The sequence below is a fragment of the Papio anubis genome, chromosome 2 (assembly GCF_008728515.1).
Source record: "Papio anubis isolate 15944 chromosome 2, Panubis1.0, whole genome shotgun sequence".
NCBI classification, from domain to species: domain Eukaryota; kingdom Metazoa; phylum Chordata; class Mammalia; order Primates; family Cercopithecidae; genus Papio; species Papio anubis.
The window spans coordinates 82,988,137-83,012,619 of record NC_044977.1 but is presented as its reverse complement, the minus strand read 5'-3'; the positions used below and the strand labels follow the sequence as shown (position 1 = coordinate 83,012,619).

Here is a 24,483-nt window from a genome sequence, read left to right as displayed (position 1 = left end):
ATAATGAAATATGTATTTTTAATATTGCCAGGAGTGTCAAATCATTGTCCATCCAACAGGATAATTTTAAAAGACAAATTTTGGAGCAAAACTTGAAGAATGCATTAAATGATCCATGAGATTGTAAGAACGTGTTATGGGTTGCAGATTGACTGTAGGAATAGTAAAGAGGAGACAGCTGGGATACTTAGACCAGATCAGTAAGCATTGGCTGTGGGCTATCTTTCTGGACAAAGAGGGAAGTGGCAAAGATGACACTGAAGTGAGGCTTTCTTGGTAGGCTAGGCTGAGGGAAGGTGACACCTGATTTAGCAAGATGAATTGGACAGGGATGGAGAAAAGGGCTGGAAAGGGAAAGGAGTGTGGGGTGATCCCTTTCGAGGGTTTTACTATGGTAAAAGATGATGGGCTTTATTTGGTTGTTGGTCGTAAAAAAAGAAAATGAGAAAAAATATTTTAGTTTGAATGCTGGGTTTTATAGGATGGTGCCAAAATTCATTTTGGTGTTGTATTGTTTGGGTGTAGCTTTTCTTTTTATCAAGTTGTCAGAAGTATGCATATATATTTATGACAGAAAAACTGAAGTGGCTCTCAAGAATGTATCTTAACTGCATAATTTGCCATTTGACTGCAGACAAGTAACTTAGTTTCTTTTTTGTCTTTTCCACTAGGACTTGGAAGAACAAAGTCGGTTGATAGCTGCGTCCAGTAGACCAAACCAAGCCAGTAGTGAGGGGCAGTTTGTTGTCCTTAGCAGTAGCCAGTCAGAAGAGAGTGATTTGGGAGAAGGAGGAAAGAAGAGAGAGTCAGAAGCATAAACTTAAACTTTTGGTAGATATTTCCCCCTTGGAATTTGACAGTTTCTATGGTGAAATGGCACAAGGTAACAACTGTGTTGAAATATCAAGGAGGAGACTAAGCTTTATATTTGCTTATTTGTTGTAGCTACATTTTAAAAGAAAGATTGAACTTGATGACTTAGGTTTGCATTGATCTTTTTTCCCCCTTAAACATAATGTACTATGCATTAACATCTAAAGAAAACCTGCTCATCTTCCTGAAGTAGACATTTGCTCAATAATTTTTTCCTTCAGATTGTGAACTTTTAATTCTTGCATTGTAATTGGCTATGACCGTAAGAAATCATTTACTCTTCAGGGTTAGACATTCATGGATATGCTTTTCTTTCATTACGAACATTTTGCTGGCAGTGAGGAAGCATTTAGCTGAATAAGTTTAAAGCCCTTTATACAGAGAATTCTACAAGTTTGCAAATATTTTAACAATATTAAATGTGCAATAGAACTTTTATAAAATAATTAGAACAGAGATTTTACACTTAAGGTTTCAAATTGTGGCAGGTGGTACTGTTGATCTCAGGGCACTTTCTGGGATTGCTCACATTTCGCTAATGTACTGCACTTGATGCCAGTAGAAAAGAAGCTTAAGTGTCTTCAGTTCAAGATTGATAGAGCCCTTGGCATTTTATTGTCACATTTTTAGTTCTCAGGTTGGGACTTCAATTACTGCTGCAGAGCAGTAGTGGTTAAAAATAAGATAATGGAATTTATTAGAAGATTTTTTGTTCAAATACATTTTAGATTAGGATTGACAAAGATACTGCTATAGAATGATACATTGTATTTTCTGCATTGTGTGAAATAGTTTTTATTGAAAGTCAAGTGACATTTCAAAAGAAGTTCTATAACAATTATGTTTCATGCTTAAAGTAAAAATTCCCAGAGTTTAGTTTAGAAAATGTAATCTTTTGAATTTCAGACTGTTATTCCCAGTATTTTCATAATCCCATGTTTTGATAAAGTACTGAATCACCACTTTATATCCACAAAGGCCAATAACTAATGTATGAGAATAGAATAATTTGCACTAATTATTGTAAATATGTCTACTCTTCAAATGAGAAAAAGGTCCAATTTTATGAAAGATTGAAAATGCATTGAATGCCTGGTAGAGTATAGGAGAAGTTGACCAAGGAAGGATTTAACCTGGTGCCAAGGTTAAAATAACATTTCTCTACTCCCTGTTGTCTATGTTAAACCTTAATTTTTTTTTCTGTAATCACTTTTAACACTGCTAATAGAAATTATGTTTTCATGTGTTTCACATGAAAAAGTATATATATATACAAAGTTAATATAGTGAGTAAAATACATAGTCACACATTTACAGATTTTTCAAGAGGTTAGCCACTAAGACTTTAATAATTTTACAAGGGAGAAAGCCTTTTTTTTTTTTTTTTTTGATATACAGTTTTTTCTTCGTAGTTCTGCATTAGAAATGACATCTGTTTTAGGTCTCAAACTATAACTCGGCTGTTTCACACTATATGTACATTGTTTTCTGTAGGAATAGGATAATGATATATAGGATCATGATATTCCTTCTATCCATGTGCCAAATGGGTGTAATGTTTATTTACTGATGCTTTATGTTACCAAAACGTACAGTAAAAAAGTAGAAATTTATGAAATACTTTTTGATAAAAAGTTTATTTTGTGCTTACCAAAGGGAATGCTTTCACTATAGTGTATCAATTGTTTTGTTGAAGTTAGAATTTCTTCTGTTGCCAGCACTTAAGTAGTCATGGCAAGTCCTGTTTTTAAGACCTTTTGGAGACTGGAGCTTTCTGTTCCATTACGTCTTTTGTTTATACTACAAATTGTCACCTCACTTAGTTCAGATGAAATTTGTTACTCTACAAGGAAGGTGGTCATCATTAGGAGGCAGCTGTACTAAGCTGGTGCTTTGCATGGTAGCAAGTGCTGCCCTTTGTCAGCACCCTGGGTCATACTGTAGGCTAGAGTTAAGGGCACTGGCAGACTTAGGGATGCTGGACAGACCTGTAGTTTGTTTTAAGTCATGTTCACAGGAATTTCTACAATACTACACCCATCTTCATAGGTCAAATCAAAGTGCATTCCAATGCTAAATAGAAATTATGAGTGGGTTTAACAATTTTAGATGATTCAACTTCTGTTCCATTACTATTGAACTATATGAACTATTCCATTACTGCAGAGATTTAAGTATCCGTTTTAATAAGCTCTTTTTGTTATTTAAAGGCTGCCCATGGGTTTCTGCCTAGTGGTAAAGCTGATTGTTATCCTCCTTTGAAATCCCTTCTAGTTCTTGAGATGCTCTGAGGGTAATTGGATTAGATTTTGGGATATCTTTTCTCACATTCAGACTTACACTTAATGGTGTTAGAAATCAACAAAACTGCTTTTTAAACAGAAAAGATTTTAAGCCTGCCTACTTCTGCAATGCATTCTGTTAGCTGTATGAACAGTATGTTTGTAACTATGGCAATGAAGTCACTAGATAGGAAACCAGTTATTCCCTCTCACCTTTAAAAATTTTGAAAACTTGCTAACAAGGGACTAAAGCTATTAACTTGAACAGAGTCCCTAAAGCTAGTCTAGTTTTTGCCACGTCTGCAATGATTATTGTTTAATTTCAAAAGAGTCATCAGACTCCACAATCTAGGGGTGGTAAATGTGTTTCCATATGCTTGGGAAAAGGTCAGTAGGATGTGCATCCTAGGGAAGATAAAATCGTATATGGTAAAGGCATCTGAGTTAACTTTGCATTATATCTAGGAACTGTATTATTTAAAATTTGAATCCTATTATTAATGCCAAGAGATCCTAAGAGCTAGTGTATTGTAAAACCTGCCACCTGAATAAAACGAAAATATTAATGTTGGTTCTGAGACAACCTCTTAGCATTCAGATTGTATTTTAAATATTTAAACACACCAATTGTAGAAAGCAACCCTTTATTTTTAGCAAGTTTGGTTTACTCTTCTCCCATGAGATTTCAGTTTTCTACATTAATTAGTAATACATAAAGATTTGAAACTGGAACTATGTTATACTTTTTAACCAATCTCTGTGGCTTCACTCATGAAATTTACTTCAGTTAATGTGAGACTGGGGATTAAGTTGTAACTAATGTGCAAAATTGCTTTGTATATTTGGTGATTTTGTAATGTAAGTGAATTGGTTAATTTTTATTTCACTGATACTATTAATCATGCAGTGTACAATTTAAAATCATGCAATGTTTCACTTTAGAATTGGACTTGAAGAACTCGACTTTATGTGATCATGGTATTGGTATACATGTGGGGTGGAGAACTTATTTTTTCATTTTGTCACAATAGGTATTTACTGACAAGGCTTCAGGAAAAAAGTTAGATTTTTTAATGTATAATAAAGTCCATGATTTTTGTACAGTGTTTTTTAATGAAATATTTGATACTCTGAACTTTATTTCTCAAAGTAATTTCAGATGTTTGTAAAACAATGGACTCCTTAATCTGTTATGACATTATAAATTACACGTCTAGCCCAACTGCAATTCCACAGCAGCTAAAATGGAAAAAAAAATTGTCACCTTATTAGGAAAAGTTTGTTATAGAAGCAAACTAATCAATCGCTGGTGACTTTTTTTCTTTTAGCAAAGGAAAAAGACTTCATTAATTGATGTATACTTGCTACTGTTTGGTCCTACTCACAGAAATTCCTCCAATTTAAAGGGGCAGATTATTGTGCATACCACAGTATAGCTTGGATCTGTAATTTCAATACTAATGCTTATTCATCCCATGTGCTCTTTATAGTTTCTTATGGCAATTAGTTCCTTTCTTCTGGAATTTAGTGTTTTAATTTGTTTCGGATTTTATAGAAATGTACATACACTTTTAGAAGGTACAGGTAATAGATGAAATTAACTTTAGAATTATATAATTTATCTGATAGAAGTGCATGTATAGCCTAAATATATTTCTATATTGAAAGATATAATCTCTCACTTATCAGTTTGATTTAAAAAAATAAAAACTATTCATGTCAGCTATATAAATTTTTTAATGTAAAAAAACTATAAAAATAATTTAAAGTCTGTGCTTACTGAAATAGTCTATATAGCCATTAATCCCTACACCAGAAAAAAAATCATATAGCTTCAGTTTCCCTAAAATGGACTCTCTAATTCTTTAAAAAGTACCAAGACTAAACATGTAAACACATCAAGGCCATAGCTGACTGGGCTGTAGTGAAAATGGACAATATCATTGTACCTGTTACCCCTATTGAGGTGGTTTCTAAATGTGACACAAGTGTGGTTGAATGAATGTCTTTTTCAGTTTCTTTCCTCACTTTCCACACATAGAAATGTATACTTACATGCAGGCCTGGCACAGTGGCTCATGCCTGTAATCCCAGCACTTTGGGAGGCCAAGGCGGGCAGATCACTTGAGGTCAGGAGTTGGAGACAGCCTGACCAACATGGTGAAACCCCATCTTTACTAAAAATACAAAAATTAGCTGGGTGTGGTGGCACACTCTTGTGATTCCAGCTACTTGGGAGGCTGAGACATGAGAATCTCTGGAACCCAGGAGGCAGAGGTTGCAGTGAGCTGAGATTGCACCACTGCACTCCAGCCTGGGCAACAGGGCGGCTCTCCATCTCAGAAAAAGGAACCTATACTTACATGCAGTATGAAATATATAGAAATAAAAGTTTAACATAACTCCCATCAGTGAGCCTCTTCATGTCCATTATCGGGCTAGGTTCAATACAGAAATCATAAGCTGTCAATCATTTGAAAACACTTGTAATTCCAATTCCAGTGATCATATTAACCAGTAAATGGTCAGCCATAGCCAGGGTTTTGTGGAAAGAAGGGATACACGTTTCTCATTAATAATGAAATTTCAATTGAGAGTTGTATTTCAATTAACTGAATTACCCTATCTCTGTACTTCACTCTACAAAGAAACAGTAGTAGACACTAAGCTGGTATTGGGAGTTTTCCACAAGAACAGCAAACTTCTAAGTCATGTACTGGGGTCAGTGTGTATTCAGTCCAATCACTGAGATGTACAGTAGGCCCCCTTATCCATGGTTTCCCTTTGTGTGGTTTCAGTTACCCGTGGTCCAAAACTATTAAAAGGAGGCTGGGTGCGGTGGCTCATACCTATAATCCCAGCACTTTGGGAGGCCAAAGAGGGCAGATCACCTGAGGTCAGGAGTTCAAGATCAGCCTGGCCAACATGGTGAAACCCCGTCTCTACTGAAAATACAAAAATTAGCCAGGCATGGTGGTGTACACCTGTAATCCCAGCTACTCGGGAGGCTGAGGCACAAGAATCGCTTGAACCCGGGAGGCAGAGGTTAAAGTGAGCTGAGATCATGCCACTGCAGTCCAGCATGGGTGACAGGACAAGACTTCATCTCAAAAAAAAAAAAAAAAAAAGGTGTTAAAAGGAAAATCCCAGAAATAAGTAATTTATGAGTTTTAAATTGCACACCATTCTGAGTAACATGATGAAGTCTCTCGCTGTCCTGCCTTGTCCCACCTGGGACCTGAATCATCCCTCTGTCCAGTGTATCCACACTGTAGGGCATGCGTGTACAGTTGTATGTCGCTTAACAACTGGCTTAAAGATGTAGATACCTACTGAGAGATGTGTTAGGTGATTTTGTCATTGTGCAAACATCATAGAGTCACTTACACAAACCTAGATGGGATGGTATACTACACACCTAGGCCATGTGTTATATAGCCTATTGCTCCTGGGCTGCAAGCCTGTACAGCATGTTACTGTACTGAATAGGCAATTATAACATATAGTAAGTATGTATTTAAACATAGAAAAGGTACAGTAAAAATAAGCATTATAATCTTATGGGACCACCATTACATATTTAGTCCAATGATGACTGAAACATTGTATGATACGTGACTGTGTAGGAAAAAAATACACTATGTATAGGGTTCTGTACTAACCCTGGTTTCAGGCATCCACTGAGGGTCTTGGAACGTATCCTCTGAAGATAAGGGAGACTACTGTATTACATATATACTTCTCTATTAAAAAGATACTGTAATGAGTTATCTTGACTTGTCAGAAGTGGCATCTATTATTTTGAGCACATAGACATTGGATTTATACACTTAATTAGAACTGGTGTATTTCAGTTAATTGAAATTTTTACTATTTGGGTTTTTTTTTTTTTTAAACTGCCTTGAGAATGCTAGTCATTTATATGTTGAGAGGCTATGTTCAAAGCTACTTAAAAAAAATTTGTTTTTCTTTTAGAGATGGGGTCTTGCTCTGGTCACCTAGGCTGGAGTGCAGTGGCGCGATCACAGCTCACTGCAGCCTTGACCTCCCCAAGCTGAAGCAACACTCCTGCCTCAGCCTCCCAGAGCTACTTTTTAAAGGACTTAGACTGCATTGAGATTTTAGTTGGTGGGTAAAGCAAAAAATATGAATCATACATAAGTGAAATTCTAAGGAATACAGGTGCAAAATTATACCTTTTCCATTAGAATGGTTTGATTACCAGGTTCCTGTAAAAATTCCTTGTCCATAAAGGTCGTATTCTTTGTAAAGGACATATGCTTTTAGACGATTGGGTAATGGAAGAAATGACATGAATACAGGGCAGCGCAAATGTAAACGTCCCATGCATTTCCGGATCTTTAGGCGGCACAAGTGTTTTAGGGAGCGAGGGTTTGCTAAAAAGAAAAGGCACATTATCCAAAGAGAAAAAGAACTTATTTTTTAGTATCTTAGGGTTTTGTTAGCAAATGTATTTGATAGCATTTCATTTGCTGTTACTAAATAGCAAAATCAGGGAAATAGTTTTTCAGTTCTTACTGCAACCCTTGTTGTAGATATGGTTCCAGAGCCATGTCAAGTTAGAATCCAAAGACTGGCATCAATTGTGGATCTGGCCTGTGAGATCTGAAGTTCTTAAATCTGCATGTGGCCAGGCGGGGTATCTCATGCCTATAATCCCAGCACTCTGGGAGGCCGAGGCAGGTGGATCACTTGAGGCCAGGAGTTCGAGACCAGCCTGGCCAACATGGTGAAACCCCGTCTCTATTAAAAATACAAAACTTAGCTGGGCATGGTGACCATGCGCCTATAATCTCAGCTACTCGCGAGACCAAGGCAGGAGAATTGCTTGAACCCAGGAGGCGGAGGTTGCAATGAGCTGTGATTGCGCCACTGCACTCCAGCCTGGTTGACACAGTGAGACTCTGTCTCAAAAAAAAAAAAAAAAAAGTCTGCATGTTTTAGCCCCCTCAGGGACAGGGTAGAAACTGAAGATTACCCCCCAAGGGAAATAACACAAAATAAATTATTAATTTGTCTTACATGCTACTTTGAAAGGATTTGCTTTGAAGAAGGTCCTTTTGATACCCTCAACAGACTTGGCTCTTAGCTTTTTCTCATCCTTGTTTTTATTGCCATATAATAGCTTTTCATTCCTGTGTCCATGGTGTTCTTTTGTAGCCATGGTTTAGGTGGATTGGGATGAAAGTATTACCTACCTATATAATAAGTAGTTACCTAACAGGTTTTATCTCCTCGGAAAAGGTAATAAATACAAATTAAGTGTAGTTAGTAACATTTTTTTAAGATAGGAATAGTATTTTTCTGGTTTAAGTCAAGCTTTTAACCAGAAGAGAAGGGTGTTCTAATTCTAAAATAATCAAATTAGAATACAATTAGTATTTTTGTAAAAAGTCATTCTATAAGGATACTCACTTAAGATAAAATGTATTTCTGACCAGATCCCCTGTTTTTGGAGCACAGCTTTCAACTTTGAACAGATCCGAACTTGATCAACATAATCAAGCATCACTCGAACAACCTTTCCAGAGAGGTGTTGCAGCCATGACAAAGTTATTACTTCACAGAACTGAGGGAAACAAAGTCAGAATTAGGAAAGTAACTGAAAAACATGAAGTAGCTATGGTTTAGCATAGTAGTCAAAGGAGATGTGGTGTGATGAATGCCAAGAGGAAAAAATGTCTCAAAAACGGGGAGGGATGGTATTGGTCAACTGTACTTATTCTGATTGTTTTTTTCATCAGAAATATGATCAAAGTAAATCATTTAATCAGTTGCTTCATTTATGAAACTTCTTCACACTGCTAGGCAGAGTTAAATCACTTTTCTCTGTACTGTTTTTGTTCCTTTTATATCTTTCTACATTGTGTTCATTTTATCATAATTATTTTATCATATAATTGTTATTATACTAGGATCTCTTCAAGCTTCTAGAGAGAATGGATGTAATCTATTTATTGCCATAGTTCCAGGGCCACAAATAATGACTGTAAGGGAATACAGCCAATACTGTGGACTTACCTTAGTATCTTTGATAACTGTAGATGTCCAGCCTTCAACAATATAGGAAGGATGGACTTTGTCTCCATGTGGGCAATCAAAACATCGCTGTGTGTCATACCCATAGTTCAGCAGCATCCTGAGCATGACTTCATCTTTCAGAGTGTATTGCAGTGCTGATGGGAAATGTAAAGGGTTAACTCTGCAGAAGTAATTGACATTGGCCCCATGCCTTAGCAGCAGACTGATCAGCTCATAGTTGCCCATCCTGAGGGCTATCTGGAGGCAGTTAACCGGGTCTTGGTTAGGCAGAGCTCCAGCACTCAGAAGCAGCTTGACAGAAGAGAGGTCACTGTTTGATACAGCAAAATGCAAAGCTGACTTCCTGTGGTCATCGTAGTGTTTGCTAACTCTCTGATCCAGCATGAAGTTCACATCAAATCCAGCCTGGATGAGGAGTTCCAGGCACTGAGGGTGTGCTCCTGCTGCTGCGCAGTGAACTGGACTGATCCCACTCTGCTTAATGGCAGCAAGATCCGTAACTGGAATCAGTATCTTTAGAGCTCTGAGAAAGAATTTCAAAATGCATTTCAACATTGTTTTTAAGAAGTAGCACTAACTTGTTTATTATTATTTTATAGTAATACTAGATAGTATCAATATTCAGGGGGCATTTAGAACCCCCAACCAAACAAAAGCATAATTCCTTCATCCAGAAGCTCAGATACCAAGTAAAATTGAATGGAATTACTGTCTAAGCTATAAAATTCAGAATTAGCCCAGAAACCTGAGGCTTCCCATATTGTCTAAATACCTGAGAAAAAAGTTTTATATCTCTTTGGTGGCTTCAGAGGATGCCTGGTAAACAATCATTTCTAGTTCTTGCTAGTTGGTCGAGAGTTTTTTTTTGAGACGGAGTTTTGCTCTTGTTGGCCAAGCTGGAGTGCAGTGGCGCGATCTCGGCTCACTGCAGCCTCCACCTCCCAGTTTCAAGCAATTCTCCTAAGAGTTTCTCATCTTTAAAAGGTATGTTTAAGGCTAGTCGTCATGACTCAAGCCTGTAATCCCAGCACTGTGGGAGGCTGAGGTGGGTAAATCACGAGGTCAAGAGATCGAGACCATCCTGGCCAACATGGTGAAACCCCATCTCTACTAAAAATACAAAAATTAGCCAGTGTAGTGGCGCCCACCTGTAGTCCCAGCTACTCAGGAGGCTGAGGCAGGAGAATTGCTTGAACCCAGGAGGCAGAGGTTGCAGTGAGCTGAGATCATGCCACTGCACTCCAGTCTGGCTGTAGGAGTTCGGTCAGCATGGTGGGAAAAATTATAAAAGTTACAGATAGAAGCAAACCTTTTTGGAAGGCTGGGAGGTTTTGCAAAAGCTTCAGGAAAGGATTTGGCTGAAGGCAGCTGAATTCTCTCAGAGTAGATAACAAGGAAGTGTAAGGGAATTGATCTAGATGGGGTGGGGGAAACTGTTAATTACCCACAAAATGTGCTGACTCAAAGCCTTTGTCATTAAATCTGTACTAAATAAATGCCTGAAGCACCAGCTTGTCAGGGCCGTGGCTGCTACAACTCTTTCTGTGAGCAGCTTGGTCCCCTAGCCCACTCTTTCACTGGATACCTGTGTCTAAGTACTCCTTTCATCTGTTGCTTGGCCAGGGTCTGTGGTTCAGACCCAGCACCTGGCAACAGAGTGAGATTGCATCTCAAAAAAAAAAAAGAAAAAAACAAACAGTATGTTTAGGTTGTGGGATTGGTGATTAAAGATTATAAAGTTCCTAGAAGCAGCTCAAAATAAAAGGTAGCTATTACAATTTTTATTATTTACAATAATGTAATTGAACTTAACAGTAAGTGGCCCCTGTCAGCTGCCACATGGATGGGCAGGTGGCCTGAATTCTTAGGGATGTTGGCATCAGCTCCGTACTCCAGCAAAAGGGCCACAGCATCTGGATTTCCTCCACTCGCAGCTTCGAGTAAAATGGAAGAAGAATCAGAGGCCTGACCATGAGCATTAGCTCCTAAGAGGAGAAAGACTCTTGTCAATGCAAAAATTATTTTCCACTGTTATTTCTTGAGCAATCTTAAAAATATATCACCATCAACAAAAAGCAGTTAGTGAGCATGCACTCTAGCAAAGCACCAAGAATCAAAGTGACAAAATATATACCTCCTGCTCTCAAGTAGCTTATAAACTAGTTGGGGAAGAAAAAAAAATGGCAGTTTCTAAATTATAAGTAGGTTAGTTTTTGAAGTAATTTGATGTCCATTTGTTTGGAACTTGAAAATTCCAGTAGAAATACTGTTATAAAAGTTGCTTTTATTTCTAGACCAACCTACAAAAGCCCACTTACAACACACATATAGGATGGTACTAACAAATCTATCGAACTATAATACCATGCCATCTAATGATACTGTTTTGGTGGAAAAGGGCATTTGTTCTGTTTTAGCTTGTTTGTAGGGGACCATAGTAAGAGACACTAACTTTTTAATTGAGGTTAGGAACTGCCAATAGCCAAAGAGGTAAGTTGTTGTACAGTTATTAGTACAGAGTATCCCTTATCCAAAATGCTTGGGACCAGAAGTGTTTCAGATTTCAGGGTTTTTTAAAAAAGTATTTGCATTACACTTACAAGTTGCATTATATTTACAAGTCCCAAATCCAGAAATCTGAAATCTGAAATGCTCCAGTAGGAATTTCTTTTGAGCATCATTTTGATGCTCAAAAAGTTTCAGATTTTGGAAGATTTTGGATTTCAGATTTTCAGATTAAGAATGCTGGCCGGGCGCGGTGGCTCAAGCCTGTATTCCCAGCACTTTGAGAGGCCAAGACGGGTGGATCACGAGGTCAGGAGATCGAGACCATCCTGGCTAACATGGTGAAACCCCGTCTCTACTAAAAAAAAAATACAAAAAACTAGCCAGGTGTGGTGGCGGGCGCCTGTAGTCCCAGCTACTCGGGAGGCTGAGGCAGGAGAATGGCGTGGACCCGGGAGGCAGAGCTTGCAGTGAGCCGAGATCCGGCCACTGCACTCCAGCCTAGGCAACAGAGTGAGACTCCGTCTCAAAAAACAAAACAAAACAAAAAAGGAATGCTTAACTTATATATACCCTGTACATTAAGTGTTATGTGAGTGATGTGAATAAGAGTACAGGTACAGGCAAAAGGTCTTCTAGAAGATCTAGGGCTGGGGTTGGAAGGGGGGCTGGGAGGTGAAGGAAGGAGAAAAGAGTTTGGGTCAGTTGTGGAAGTCTTCCCAGTAAAACGGGCTGTGAGGAAACAGCATTTGAATGGACGAAAGTTGAGGAGAGCATTCTGAAGCTCACATAAAAAAGATGTAGTGACTTTAACACAGACTCCATAAGTCATCAGGGTCCAGTGACTGCCCAAGAACCCCATTCCAAGAATGCCTTAAGAAGTCCAATAAGCCTCTGTTTATTGAGTGCCCACTATGTGCTGATTCCTTTATGTGTATAATTTTTAAACTTTGTAAGAACCCCTAGCAGTAGGTGCTAACATACTCATTTTAAAGATGAAGAAACTCATTGAGTTTCAGTGACTTCCCCAAAGATGCACAGCTAGTAAGCAAGGTAGTCAGGATTCATATGCAGGTATTCTAGACCCAGGGCTTATATCTCTGATGCCATGTTGCCACTCTAGCAATGCAGGGTGGTAATGTGATTTGGAATCAGACAGATGTACCTTGAAATACTAGCTCTGTCATTTACCATCTGTGCCACTTGGTGCAAATTACTTTGTAAGGGAGTCACTTAAAGGAAATGCTCACTCACTGAGATCAACTGATGCTGGTTTCTTTGCAGGGTAAAGGATTTAACATCTGTTGCTTCTCTTTCTCTGTATTTTAATCAATGATGTATACAAAAGGTTACTCTTTCCTCATAGATGAAAGACTCCAATGTTTACTTTTGCTATTCCAGCTAATGACTTTAGACATTTCTTATATTGATCATTTAAAACATCTTACTTAAAATGTCTTATGGCCATTGATTAGAAACTAGCCTCCCCCATATGACAGGAAAGATTTAGATAAGTCTAAAGAGCACAAGGTTGTTCTTAAATATAAGAGTCTCTGCCATCTAGAATATTGGAGACCAGGACCGTATATTGTTAAAGAACAAAATAATACTTCTAGACAGGGAGGAGAATAAAGAAGATAATTCTATTATTGAGACTTTTAAAAATCTTGGTAAAAGTTTGCTTTTTTGAAAAAAAGCTTTAGATTGATCTTACCTTGCTTCATCTAACAGTGTCATCAATGAGCTCTCCTCAAAGACAGTAAAAGCCAAAGTTCTCTGAGCCAAGGGTCCCTGCCAGTTAAGCCAGCATTCAAAATGACCACAGCTACAGAGCTGGGGATAGGGGAGGGGGCATGTTTGAAGGGAAGTCCTGCAACTGGTACCATGGCTGACCCTCACTTTCCTCCAGTACAAAACGAGGATAATACCTACCTCACATGGTTTTTAAAGGGTTACAAGGCAACATGGGTAGTTTAATGCTTGTTGCTTAGACAGTAGTACCCAATACGTGTAAGTTGCTTTCCCCTTCTCTTGGAGTTTTGGTTATTACTAGAGTGAAGAACTGGGACCCAAAGAGAAGAAATCAGGAAGAATTTCCTAATATCTAGTCATTTGGTAACAGATTAAACCGCCTCATGATTTAGATTTAGGCAGAGGTAACGTGTAGAGTATGTTGCAGGGTGTTTGATTTTATGATTCTAGAAAAGGACAACACCACAAAAAAGTTAAAAAACCACCATCTTCTTAGCAGGGTAAAGGAATGTTAAGTAAAAGTAACCTGCATCCTAGTAACTTTTGGAAAATTATGTCAGACCTAATAAAAAATTCAATCTTTATGTTAGGCTTTTCAGTAATCACTATTAACCCATAATTTTTATCAAACATTTATATTAGGCTTAAATAAAATATTAACTTTTATTATTTTGAAGCTCTCCATTAAGAGGAAAACCCCTGGATCATGTTACCCTTTGTTAGTGTGCTGACCAAACAGAAGATCTTGCCTTTCTGCAGTAACATTTCCATGATTTCAGTGTGTCCACTTTGGGCAGCAAGAGCAAGAGGAGTGAATCCATATGTGCTCTGTGGGTCAGGGTGTGCCCCAGAAACCAGCATAAGCTTCACCATGTCCTCTCTGCCCAGTTTGGCTGCTTCGTGGAGAGCTGTCCTCTCGTTGGCACAACGCAGATTGACATCTGCTCCATAGTTGATCAGCAAGGCAGCCATGTCATAGGAGTCACGCAGCACAGCTGGGAAATGAGAAGTGAGGTGGGCATGTTCAACGGGAAGTTAAGACCAGAGCAGCATATCTGCAAGTATCCCTCAGGCTTTCTTAAGGAGTTCTTCCCACCCACTCCCAGACCCCAGCATTCTGTGTTTAGGAAACAGATTGTAAAGTAAGGCATGTATCAGATAACACTGAGAGTATTTTACATCAATGGACTATTTGTTTTTATGTAAGCCATGAGTAATTATTCATTGCTTATGTGGTTGAAACACAAATGTAAACTTTTCACTTATCTTTATTCTTCAAGAAAATGGGAACTTAATTATTCAGTACAGTCCTGGAAATGTTTGTAGCTGCTTTAAAATAAGAGAAAAAAAAAAACAAACAAAAGACAGCCCAGACATGGAAACGTGCCAAAAAAAAAAACAAAACCAGAATCTACCCCAGAAAATGAATGACTAAAACACAATTTAAATATGCATGTCTGGTGGGAGTGGTTGAGGCCATAGACGATGATCGTTTTGGCCTATCATTTCTGCATTAACACATTTTAGCAACATACCAAAGTATGTTGTGCAGAAAGCCCCTTAAGGTTCTGTAAAGAAAATTGTTTTGTAGTTAAAAAAATACTAATAATAAAAGGCTTGGGAACACTGTGTGTTTGTGTATATGTGTATGTAAATATATATATCTAGGGTCTCATTCTGTCATCCAGGCTGAAGTGTTGTGGTACAATCATAGCTCCCTACAGCCTTGAACTCCTGGGCTCAGTCAATCCTCCTGCCATAGCCTCCCAAGAAGCTGGGTCTACAGGCATGCACCACCATGCCTGGCTAATTTCTTTAAAAATTTCTGTAGAGATGCAGTCTTGGTATGTTGCCCAGGCTGGTCTTAACCCCTGGGTTCAAGTGATCTTCCTGCCTCGGCCTTCCAGAGACTGGGATTACCGGTATGAGCCACTGCTCTCAGCCAGCACTGTATATTCTATCACCCTCTTCAAGATTCACTTTGCATATTGATATATTGAAGTCTCTGAGGAATCTTGCAATGTGTTTGCTTAACTTTTTAACCCAGCATTTTCCATGACCTATCAGTGGGGACATGCTGTTTGGGTACCACAGAAATGGAATCATTTGACCTGCCAGATAGGCTGAAGTGAAGAGAGGAAAACTAGCTCTACCATCATTGTTTCAACAGGCTTCACAGCTTCATGGTTTTTACATATGTAATTTTTCTACACACAAGACAAATACTATCTTATAGACGAGGAAACAGGTTTAGAGAGGTTAGACCTGACGCAGAGTTCTTTTCACTATACAGTGCTAGGATGCTTCGTGGTTTATGCGTGCTTTCTCAGAGAAGGCTCTTCTGCTCAGTGTTTTTCTATAAAATGCAAAGCCTTAGAAAGCATCTTCAGACAAACCACGAAGGGACCCCAAATCCTAATTTTTGGCAGTACTCTGTTGGTCTCTTTTTAATTTTCGTTGTTTTTTGTTGTTGTTGTTGTTTTTTGAGATGCAGTCTTGCTCTGTCACCCGGGCTGGAGTGCAGTGGTGCGATCGTGGCTCACTGCAACCTCTTTTCTCCCGGGTTCAAGTGATTCTTCTGCCTCAGCCTCCCGAGTAGCTGAGATTACAGGTGCCTGCCGCCACGCCCTGCTAATTTTTGTATTTTTAGAGACGGGGTTTCACCATGTTGGTCAGGCTGCCTTCAAACTCCTGATCGCAGGTGATCCGCCCGCTCCGGCCTCCCAAAGTGCTGGGATTACAGACTTGAGCTACCGCACCCAACCTAATTTTCAGCTTTTATTTTGATAAAAGTTATACATGTACGGAACTTAAAGAGCCAATTACTGTGAAGTCTATCACTCTTTCCCTACAGTCTTTCTCCTTCTCCAGAGGTATCCTTTAGCTGATTCTTTGCTCTTCATGCCTGTGTTTCATAAGTAACCTGCTTGTATTGCTATTTGTTGATTTTTGGTTTTGGTATAATTTAATGACTTCTTACCATAGAAAATGATTTAACTTTTTTTCCTCCTGTCCCCACCACATGTGCACATTTCTGATCCCACCATCCTATTGTTTTTATAGCACAAGTTTTGTTAGATAAATATTTACCTTCATGTATGTCATTCAAAGGTGGGCCATATTTACATTTCCTTTTCTGCACATCTTTTTGTTTTCCCTGGAGTTAATATTTGTCTTATGTTTCATTTGCTTAGTTTTCAATTTATCATTAATTGCACCCCAAACTCTCTAAACTGTCTACATCTCCCTTCAAGATGTCATTCCTAGCCCACCATGGTCTTGAAGAAGCCTCTACCTGGGGCCTCCTGACCTGTTCCAATCTGGACCTCAGTGCCTGGTCATATGTGGTCATCCTACGATCATTATTCCTCTCATCTTAGGGATCTCATTTGCCTCCCACCTGGCTTGGATCTTCTGTTTCCTGGATCCCAAGCTTTTGTTTTTCTATTTTACTCCAATGTTGGTAGAACATTTGCTCCGTTAGCTTCCTAACGGCAGGGAGCAAGAACGTTTTTGAGATTTCGTATGTCTGAAAATATCTTTTATGTCTTTAATCTACTGTCAGATTAGAGAGTTGGAGCAAATATAGAATTTTAAGTTGGAAATATTTTTCCTTAGAGTTTGCAAAACTATTATTCACCACCAATTACTTCAAGCTTCTAGTTACACCATTGAGATGTCTGACACCACTCTGATTTTTCATCTTTTGTATATTATGTATTCCTTTTTTTCTCTCAGGAAGTCTGTGGAAACTTTTTTGTCCCTAGTGACTTGTGAGTCTCTCTCTCTTTTTTTTTTAGCTTTTCATGATTTTTTATTACAATGTAAAAGAGGCTATGTTCAATAAACTTAGAGTATAGAAGTAGAAAAGTTTAATTCTACCTCTGAAATGATCTTTGTTAACATTTTCACATGTATCCTTGAATTATTATTTCTACATATGTTACATTTTGAAGAAGTTTTTGTTACACAAAATTCTCTAATAATTGGCTTTTCTGCATTTATACTGTGAATTCACATTTAGAGAAGGATACTTAGACCCCCAAGATCCTAAAACACCTAACTTTATCCATCTCACTATTCACTCATTAATTATTGGCACCAAATGTGTACAAGGAGTCTTGCTAGCTGCTGAAGTGCTGAATCAGTATGAATTCTGCTAATAAGCATTTATAATTTGCCACAGAAAGTGCTCTCATTGCTCTAAGACTAGAAACAAAGTGCTGAGGGGATTGGGTCTTTTACAGTTCATTGAACTGGCACTTAGTATGGCCCTTTATTCTGGAAACACTTGTCCTTCATTTTAGGACATCATTTTCTTGACTTATTGCATTGGCCATATACCACCTCCATCTTGTCTGTTCTCTCATTCCTCTTATTCACATGTTGCTCCTCTTGGATCATCCAGCTAATTTTTACTTCTTTCCTATTTTCCATTTCTTATTTTATTCTTCTGGAAGCTTTCCTGAACTACATCTTCCAGCATTGTTTTGGTTTTTAAAATTTCTGCTCATATTTTTAATTTTCAAGAATATTTTGTTTTCTGATTTTGCTAACCCCTTGTTCTTATTAAAATGGTTTCTCTGAGGAAGTTAATGACAATTTCCCTTTAAATTTTATTTCCCCTAAATAATCTTAAAGTTGCTTAACTCTGTTGGTTGAAGATTTTCCTCAGATAGCCTTCAGCTATTTGCTCATAATTAAAAGTTGGAGACTAGAAAGCTGGTTGGAAATTTTAAGCAGAAGGTGGGGCTTGCGGACTGTGGGTTTAACAATAGGTTGATATGTTTGGGCCACTTACTGGAAAAGCCCCAATGTTACTATCTTTAGCTCTTTCTTCTTGGGCTGGTCAGATTCCTCCAGAGAACCCCCCTGCCTGGAGGGTAAGGGTCTGGCTGCCAGCCTTCTAGGAGGAGGGCTGGGCAGTCTCAATTATGTTTGCTTAATTCCTCCAGTGTTTTCAATCTAGTACTCCCACCCTCACCTAAAGTTCCGTGGTCCAGAGACTTTCCATTTAAGCTATGCAGAGAATAAACCTCCAGGAGTCTACTGGGGTTGGGCAGGAGTGATCTAGAGATCTATCTGCTTCTTAATAGTTTTCAACCAACTCTTCTGTTTCAGCTGCGTGCCCTTCACCCATGCTCCATGAGGTAATTCTGCTCCCCTCTGATTTCTTATATCAGAATTAACTGGCTTGATCAAGGCACCATGCAAAATGAGCTGCCCTTAATTGAGCGGAGGTTTTGCATCAGGCCACCTCACAGGCCAGCCTATAGAAACCTTCTGGAGGGTTGGTACCCATGTCTGGTCAGTTGGGAGGAGAGCGACAGTGCTGCAACTATGCACAAAAAGCTGCCTTTGAAATTTGGGGGCATGAAGGAGACTCAGTGCCACAGACTCGTTTTCAGAAACAAGGTATTCATTTACCTGTAAGAAGAGGAGAATTGCCTTCAAAATTCTTAGCATTTGGATTGCAGCCATTGAGAAGAAGAAAAGTGGCATTTTCTAAGAGGCAATTGCTGACAGCCAAAAACAGTGGCGTTTCACCATTGTGAGTGGTTTGCTCCCACAGACTGGGGTCTGAAGCTGAAATAAATTCATCATACCACACAAGTTAAGACATAGAAATGAATGTTAAATTTATCTCTTAGAAACATCAAGAAGAGTCAAAGGGAATTTACCGCTTAGGGTTATTTCCAAAATTTTCTTATTTAATTGCACTGCAGCCTTATGCAGAGGAATCCAGCCTATCTCATCTGCTTCACCAAAAGCAGAATGGTACTTGGTTAAGTGTGACAATGCATCTTCCTTACCTATTAACAAGTCAAATGAGAACAGATTCACATTTGGCACACTTACAAGGGAGCCCATATTGCTTCCTGAATTCCACCACCAAAGTTAATGCATAAGACAACAGAATTCTAGTGCCACCTTTTATGAAAGACAAATGGCATATGACAGACAGTAAGGCCTGTCATCTAGCATTCCACACCTGGGCCTGTGAATACCCCCAGCATCTTGTTACTTATGAAAAAACAGTTATGTCTAGGAAGGAACCCAGGAGCTCTTTGCTACATTGAGCTGAAGTATTTTTTTCCCAGAAAAGCCTACATCAGACTCTTGACAATAAGCTGTGGACCCCCATGGTGTTCAGCATGGAAGAACCTGCTTCTAGGCTTCCTGAGCTTTGAGGAGAAATGCTGCCAGCTGTCACCATCACATTTTTCCTTTTTTTTTTTGAGACAGAGTCTCGCTCTGTCGCCCAGACTGGAGTGCAGTGGCGTGATCTCGGTTTACTGAAACCTCCATCTCCTGGGTTTAAGCAATTCTCTTACCCCACCCTCCCGAGTAGCTGGGATTACAAGGGCCCATCACCACACCCGGCTAATTTTTTGCATTTTTAGTAGAGATGGGGGGTTTCACCACATTGGCCAGACTGGTCTTGCACTCCTGACGTCAGGCGATCTGCCTGCCTTGGCCTCCCAAAGTGCTGGGATTACAGGCATGAGCCACTGTGCCCAGCCAATGTCACCATCCCATCTTACCACAAGTTAAAGGGGATAGAAGAGGAGGAGTACTTAACTTTCTCTATTGTTTCAACTATCTTCTTATAGTCAGCACTCAAAAAGGAATGGGAGCTGCACAGAAGAAAATAACATATGTAATTCCAAAACTGAGGAGAAAAAACTGTTAATCTGATAGAAATCAAAAGGAAAGGGTAACGGTAGTAGTAGTTAATCCAGGATGCACTTTCATAGGAGGCATTGACTGAGGCGTAATAGAAATACTTCTATTTGTAAAATGTAATGTGGCCCTTGACAAAATTCTAGGGAAGCTCCTTCACCACATCTGTCTTCCGCATTCGCCTGTTAGCTTCTTTAGGGCAAGGACTGTGTGAGCCTGGATTGCAGTAGGCCTTTAATCAGTGTTGACTGAACTGAATCAAGCCTGCCTATGACTGAAATGTCACACTATCTCATGGTAAAATTTGATGGCCACTATAGAATGTCAATGATTCTAGCATAAACTATTTTTAAAAATAGTAAATAAAAATGGTGTGAGTTTTAAAAAATATTCACAGTCAGAATGTGTGCTCAGAAAACGCTATTAGCAGTTAAGTAATGTTTTTATTATTTAAGGCTTTAAATCTCAATTTATGAATCTTACATTATTTTAAAACCTAGCAAATAAGGATTGCCACCTTCCATTTTTTTTTTTTTGAGATGGAGTCTCACTCTGTTACCTAGGCTGGAGTGCAGTGGCACGATCTTGGCTCACTGCAGAGTAGCTGGTACTACAGGTGCCCGCCTCCACAGTTGGCTAATTTTCTGTATTTTTAGTAGAGACAGGGTTTCACCATGTTAGCCAGGATGGTCTCGATCTCCTGACCTCGTGATCTGCCTGCCTCAGCCTCCCAAAGTGCTGGGATTACAGGCATAAGCCACCACGCCTGGCCACCTTCCATTCTTTAACTATTTAATGAACCCAGGTTGAGGAGAATAAATTCCCTTGGATACTCTGTCCTGTTTACAATTTGGTCAATTAAGTTATCTTAAACATTTAAACCTGCACTCATAGATTTAGGATTGTGTTAGTTTTCTATAGCTGCTGTAAGAAGTAACCATACACTTAGTGGCTTAAAACAACAATAATAAAACAAATTTATTATCTTACAGTTCAGTAGTTCAGAAATCCGAAACAGTCCTCACTGAACTAAAATCAATGTGTCAGCAGGGCTGTCTGTGTTCCTTCTGAAGGCTCTCGGGGAGAACCTATCTCACCTTTTCTAGCTTCTAGAAGCCACCCACATTTCCTTGCTCCATCTTCAAAGCCAGCAATGTTGGGCTTAGTCCTTCTAACACTGCCATCTCCCAGGTTGTCTCTCCTGACTCCCTCTTTCACACTTAAAGATCCTGTGTTACACTGGGACCACCTGGGTAATCCAGAATACACTCCCTATCTACAAGTCAGCTGATGAGCAGCCATAATTCCATCTGTAGCCTTACTTCTCCTTCGCCATATAAGCTTCCAGAAGTTAGGACATCTTTAGTCCCAACCATTACTCCACATGTCACAAGTATGTTCTAGTTTTCTGATTCCTTCAAGTACCTGAGTAAATCAGCAAGCCTGCCTAACTATCATACAATTCCTGCAAGTCTAATCAAGTAAATGCATAACCACAGTCAATTTCAGTTTCTCTGAAACATTTCAGTACTCTACTTAGCCCAACTCTCTTATACCTTTCAACCTAAAATTATTAGTCAGTTACTCAGTTATGCAATTTAAGGTTTTAATCATAAGGTTAATATAACAGATAATCTAATAAGGCTAATTGCTTTATAAAACTTTAAATATTTAAAGATTATTTTAAAAACTAATCCTAAATTGAACACAAAACTATAGGAACAGTGTTGGTTAAGAGCACAGACTTTAGAATCAGACTGCCTGGCTCTTCACTTACTAGCTCTGTGACCTTGGGTAAGCCACTTAACTTTTCTGTGCCTCACTTTCCTCCTCTCTAAATAGGGATAATAATAGGACCTACCTCATAGAGAGGTAATGAGAATTAGAATTTAAAAGTTAGTATTTATGAAGTGCTTAAAATAACATGACACATAGTGATCACTCCATGAGTTTATTACATTTTTAAATACTATATAGGTTTGATGTGCTTCATGATGTCTCTATTTAGTTATGAAATCTCTTGGGGTTAAAATACGTTTTTCTAGTTTTACATCCAGCAGGCAAATAGAGATTACCATCCCAAGCAAACTGGTTTATCACCCCAGAAGAAATGATGGTTACTACCTCAGGAGACCACGATTGCTGATTGGCCAGAGAGCACGTGAGCAGGTGTGCTTGACTGCAGACTGCCCATATCCAGGACGACTCTTCTTACACCCCACACAGGGTCCAACTGGTCCTTTTTCAGTGTTGTTCAACAAAACTCTGAATCTACACTTTCAGAAGTCTCATTCAAGTTTATGGAATTCCTCCTTTTGATTTGAGTAGATCAAAGACTGGACCCCATCCTCACCTACTCCACTAAGGTTGAAGATAGCTAACTTTCTGTGTGTCCTGGTTGGATTTATGCATTTCTTCAATTCCCAAAGACAAGATGTATTTGAGTTTTTCTCTAGCCCTTCATGTCCTCATTTCTTTCTTTCTTCTGATTTCCAGTCTGTATCACCTCACCCAGATTTGCTGCTAACCTCCTTCAGATATTTTATTGCCTAATTAAATTCTGAATTATTTCCAGATTATTCCTGTCTAGTCAGGCACAATATCTTACAGATATCTAATTGACAGCTCCTTGGAGTCTGACCCTCCTGTTTTTGTCACAACACTAGATTTAAGCTAATGACAAGTGTCAGCTGTTGAATACAACACTTAATACTACATTGCCAATGAGAAAACCATTACCTCTCATCCTTAGGTGCATGTTGTGCTGTTCCTGGCTTATAAATATCCTGTAAACTCTGCTGAATGATGAACTGGGTGTCAAAGTCTTCATCTGTGTCTTCATCGCTGGTGTAATTATCCATGTGAAACGTGGACAGGTTTACTGTAAAGTCAGAGTGAATTAAGATTATTTTTCCAGTTGTGAAGAGATCAACTGCTTAAAATTACAAATAAAATTCAGAAACCTAGAAAATTGATTGGATTAACAAATGAAAAATACACAAAATTTAGGCAACAAAATATTCATTAAAAAATTTCTATAAACTTAAAAGAGTTTTCTGGACTGCCACATATTCAACAAAAATTAGAAGTTTCCATGAGTAGCCATTGACTTAAAGCTTATTCAGGAAAAACCACCTTTCAAATAAGACTTCGGTTAGTGCCACTCTAACACTGACAGCACTCTGATTGATCTGTTAAACTTGGCTTGTGAGTTCTTCACAGTGATTGTAGCACTCATCCAAAATAATATTTCCTACACACAGTGAGTGTGATGCTGAAAATAATATTTTACTTAATAAACATGAAAAATAAACATGTTAAAGAAACAAATGTATTCTCATAATTACAACATAGATTCAGCAGCAGTAAAAACAAATGTATCTTACTAGGCAATATCTAAATGGTTTTAAAAGAAAAATGTCAGTTTTAGCATAGAATACGTTTGGTCACATTTCAAAGACTTTTTACCTTTTGTTTTATCCTCTAGGACAGCACTGAAGTTTTCACTGTTAAGGACTAACACATGTAAGCCTCAGATTTTTCATTTATATTTAGGATCTCCTCTCCCCTGTAGTGACCATTCCATTAATAGCTTTACTATAAATACTTCATCATAAGACAGTCTGGCACATTCTCCTTGTTTTTTACATGTGGTTTAGCTCTTTTTGGAAACATGATCTCTTTTCTTCAGTGCCACATTCATCAAATTTAAAGGATTAAACATTTTATTCCTGTAATAAAATGTTTTTGCAGGGAGTTGGCCATGCAAAGAGAATTCATCCTCTTAAGACTCATGCACATAGCTACTACAAACCACAATCAATTTTTCATTTAAGAGAACCCAAACATTTTGCTCTGACCCAATTATCCAAAGTGACTGTCCCAATGTACTAGATTCACTAGGTAGCTGTGACTACATTTTCCTCGGGTTACAGAACTGTGGCCTTAAGTGTCCTTGGAATCCTAAGGGAAGAATTCACTCTACACAAGATAAAATTTTGACTAAAATTCTGTTTTGTTGAAATATTTTTTAATCATTAACATACACTAAAAAAAAAAGGGACCACTTGACATTTCAAATTAAATATGAAGCAAATGCCGAGAAGCACACTGTCACTGCAGGTGTAGAAGTTCGGACTGCCCTCCAGCCATCCTACTGCCTTTGCAGGCCAGCTTTGCAGCTTTGAGTTTCCTTTGCTAGTCACAAGGATGCGGTGAGAAATGGAACCAATGTCTTAGAGGTAGGAAATAAGAGGTGTAGTTGTGTAACTGTTTTAATATTTTCCATATTTACAATTTCTTAATTTATGTATTTGAAATATTT

At 38.5% G+C, this 24,483-nt stretch overlaps 2 protein-coding genes across 5 annotated transcripts in view; one reads left to right on the top strand and one right to left on the bottom strand.

Annotated features, from left to right (window-relative positions):
• The window catches only part of APPL1 (adaptor protein, phosphotyrosine interacting with PH domain and leucine zipper 1), a 46,280-nt gene extending 42,006 nt beyond the window's left edge, over window positions 1-4,274 (top strand). For all 4 annotated transcript variants that reach the window (XM_017955363.3, XM_009200505.3, XM_003894263.5 and 1 more), the window contains one exon: window positions 672-4,274. In XM_017955363.3, coding sequence (XP_017810852.1) covers window positions 672-818 — 147 coding nt within the window. In that variant the 3' untranslated portion in view covers window positions 819-4,274. The remainder of the gene's footprint in view (window positions 1-671) is intronic.
• ASB14 (ankyrin repeat and SOCS box containing 14) lies at window positions 89-24,170 on the bottom strand. The gene is made up of 11 exons (XM_009200506.4): window positions 23,628-24,170; window positions 22,899-23,040; window positions 20,058-20,113; window positions 19,157-19,288; window positions 18,903-19,061; window positions 14,225-14,470; window positions 11,032-11,203; window positions 9,198-9,741; window positions 8,592-8,745; window positions 7,352-7,552; window positions 89-749 (listed from the first exon to the last, which is right to left on the bottom strand). Exons 2-10 carry the CDS (start codon window positions 23,018-23,020, stop codon window positions 7,374-7,376), a joined length of 1,764 nt encoding a protein of 587 aa, XP_009198770.1. The 5' UTR covers window positions 23,021-23,040; window positions 23,628-24,170; the 3' UTR covers window positions 89-749; window positions 7,352-7,373.
• Between the last annotated feature and the right edge of the window lie 313 nt (window positions 24,171-24,483).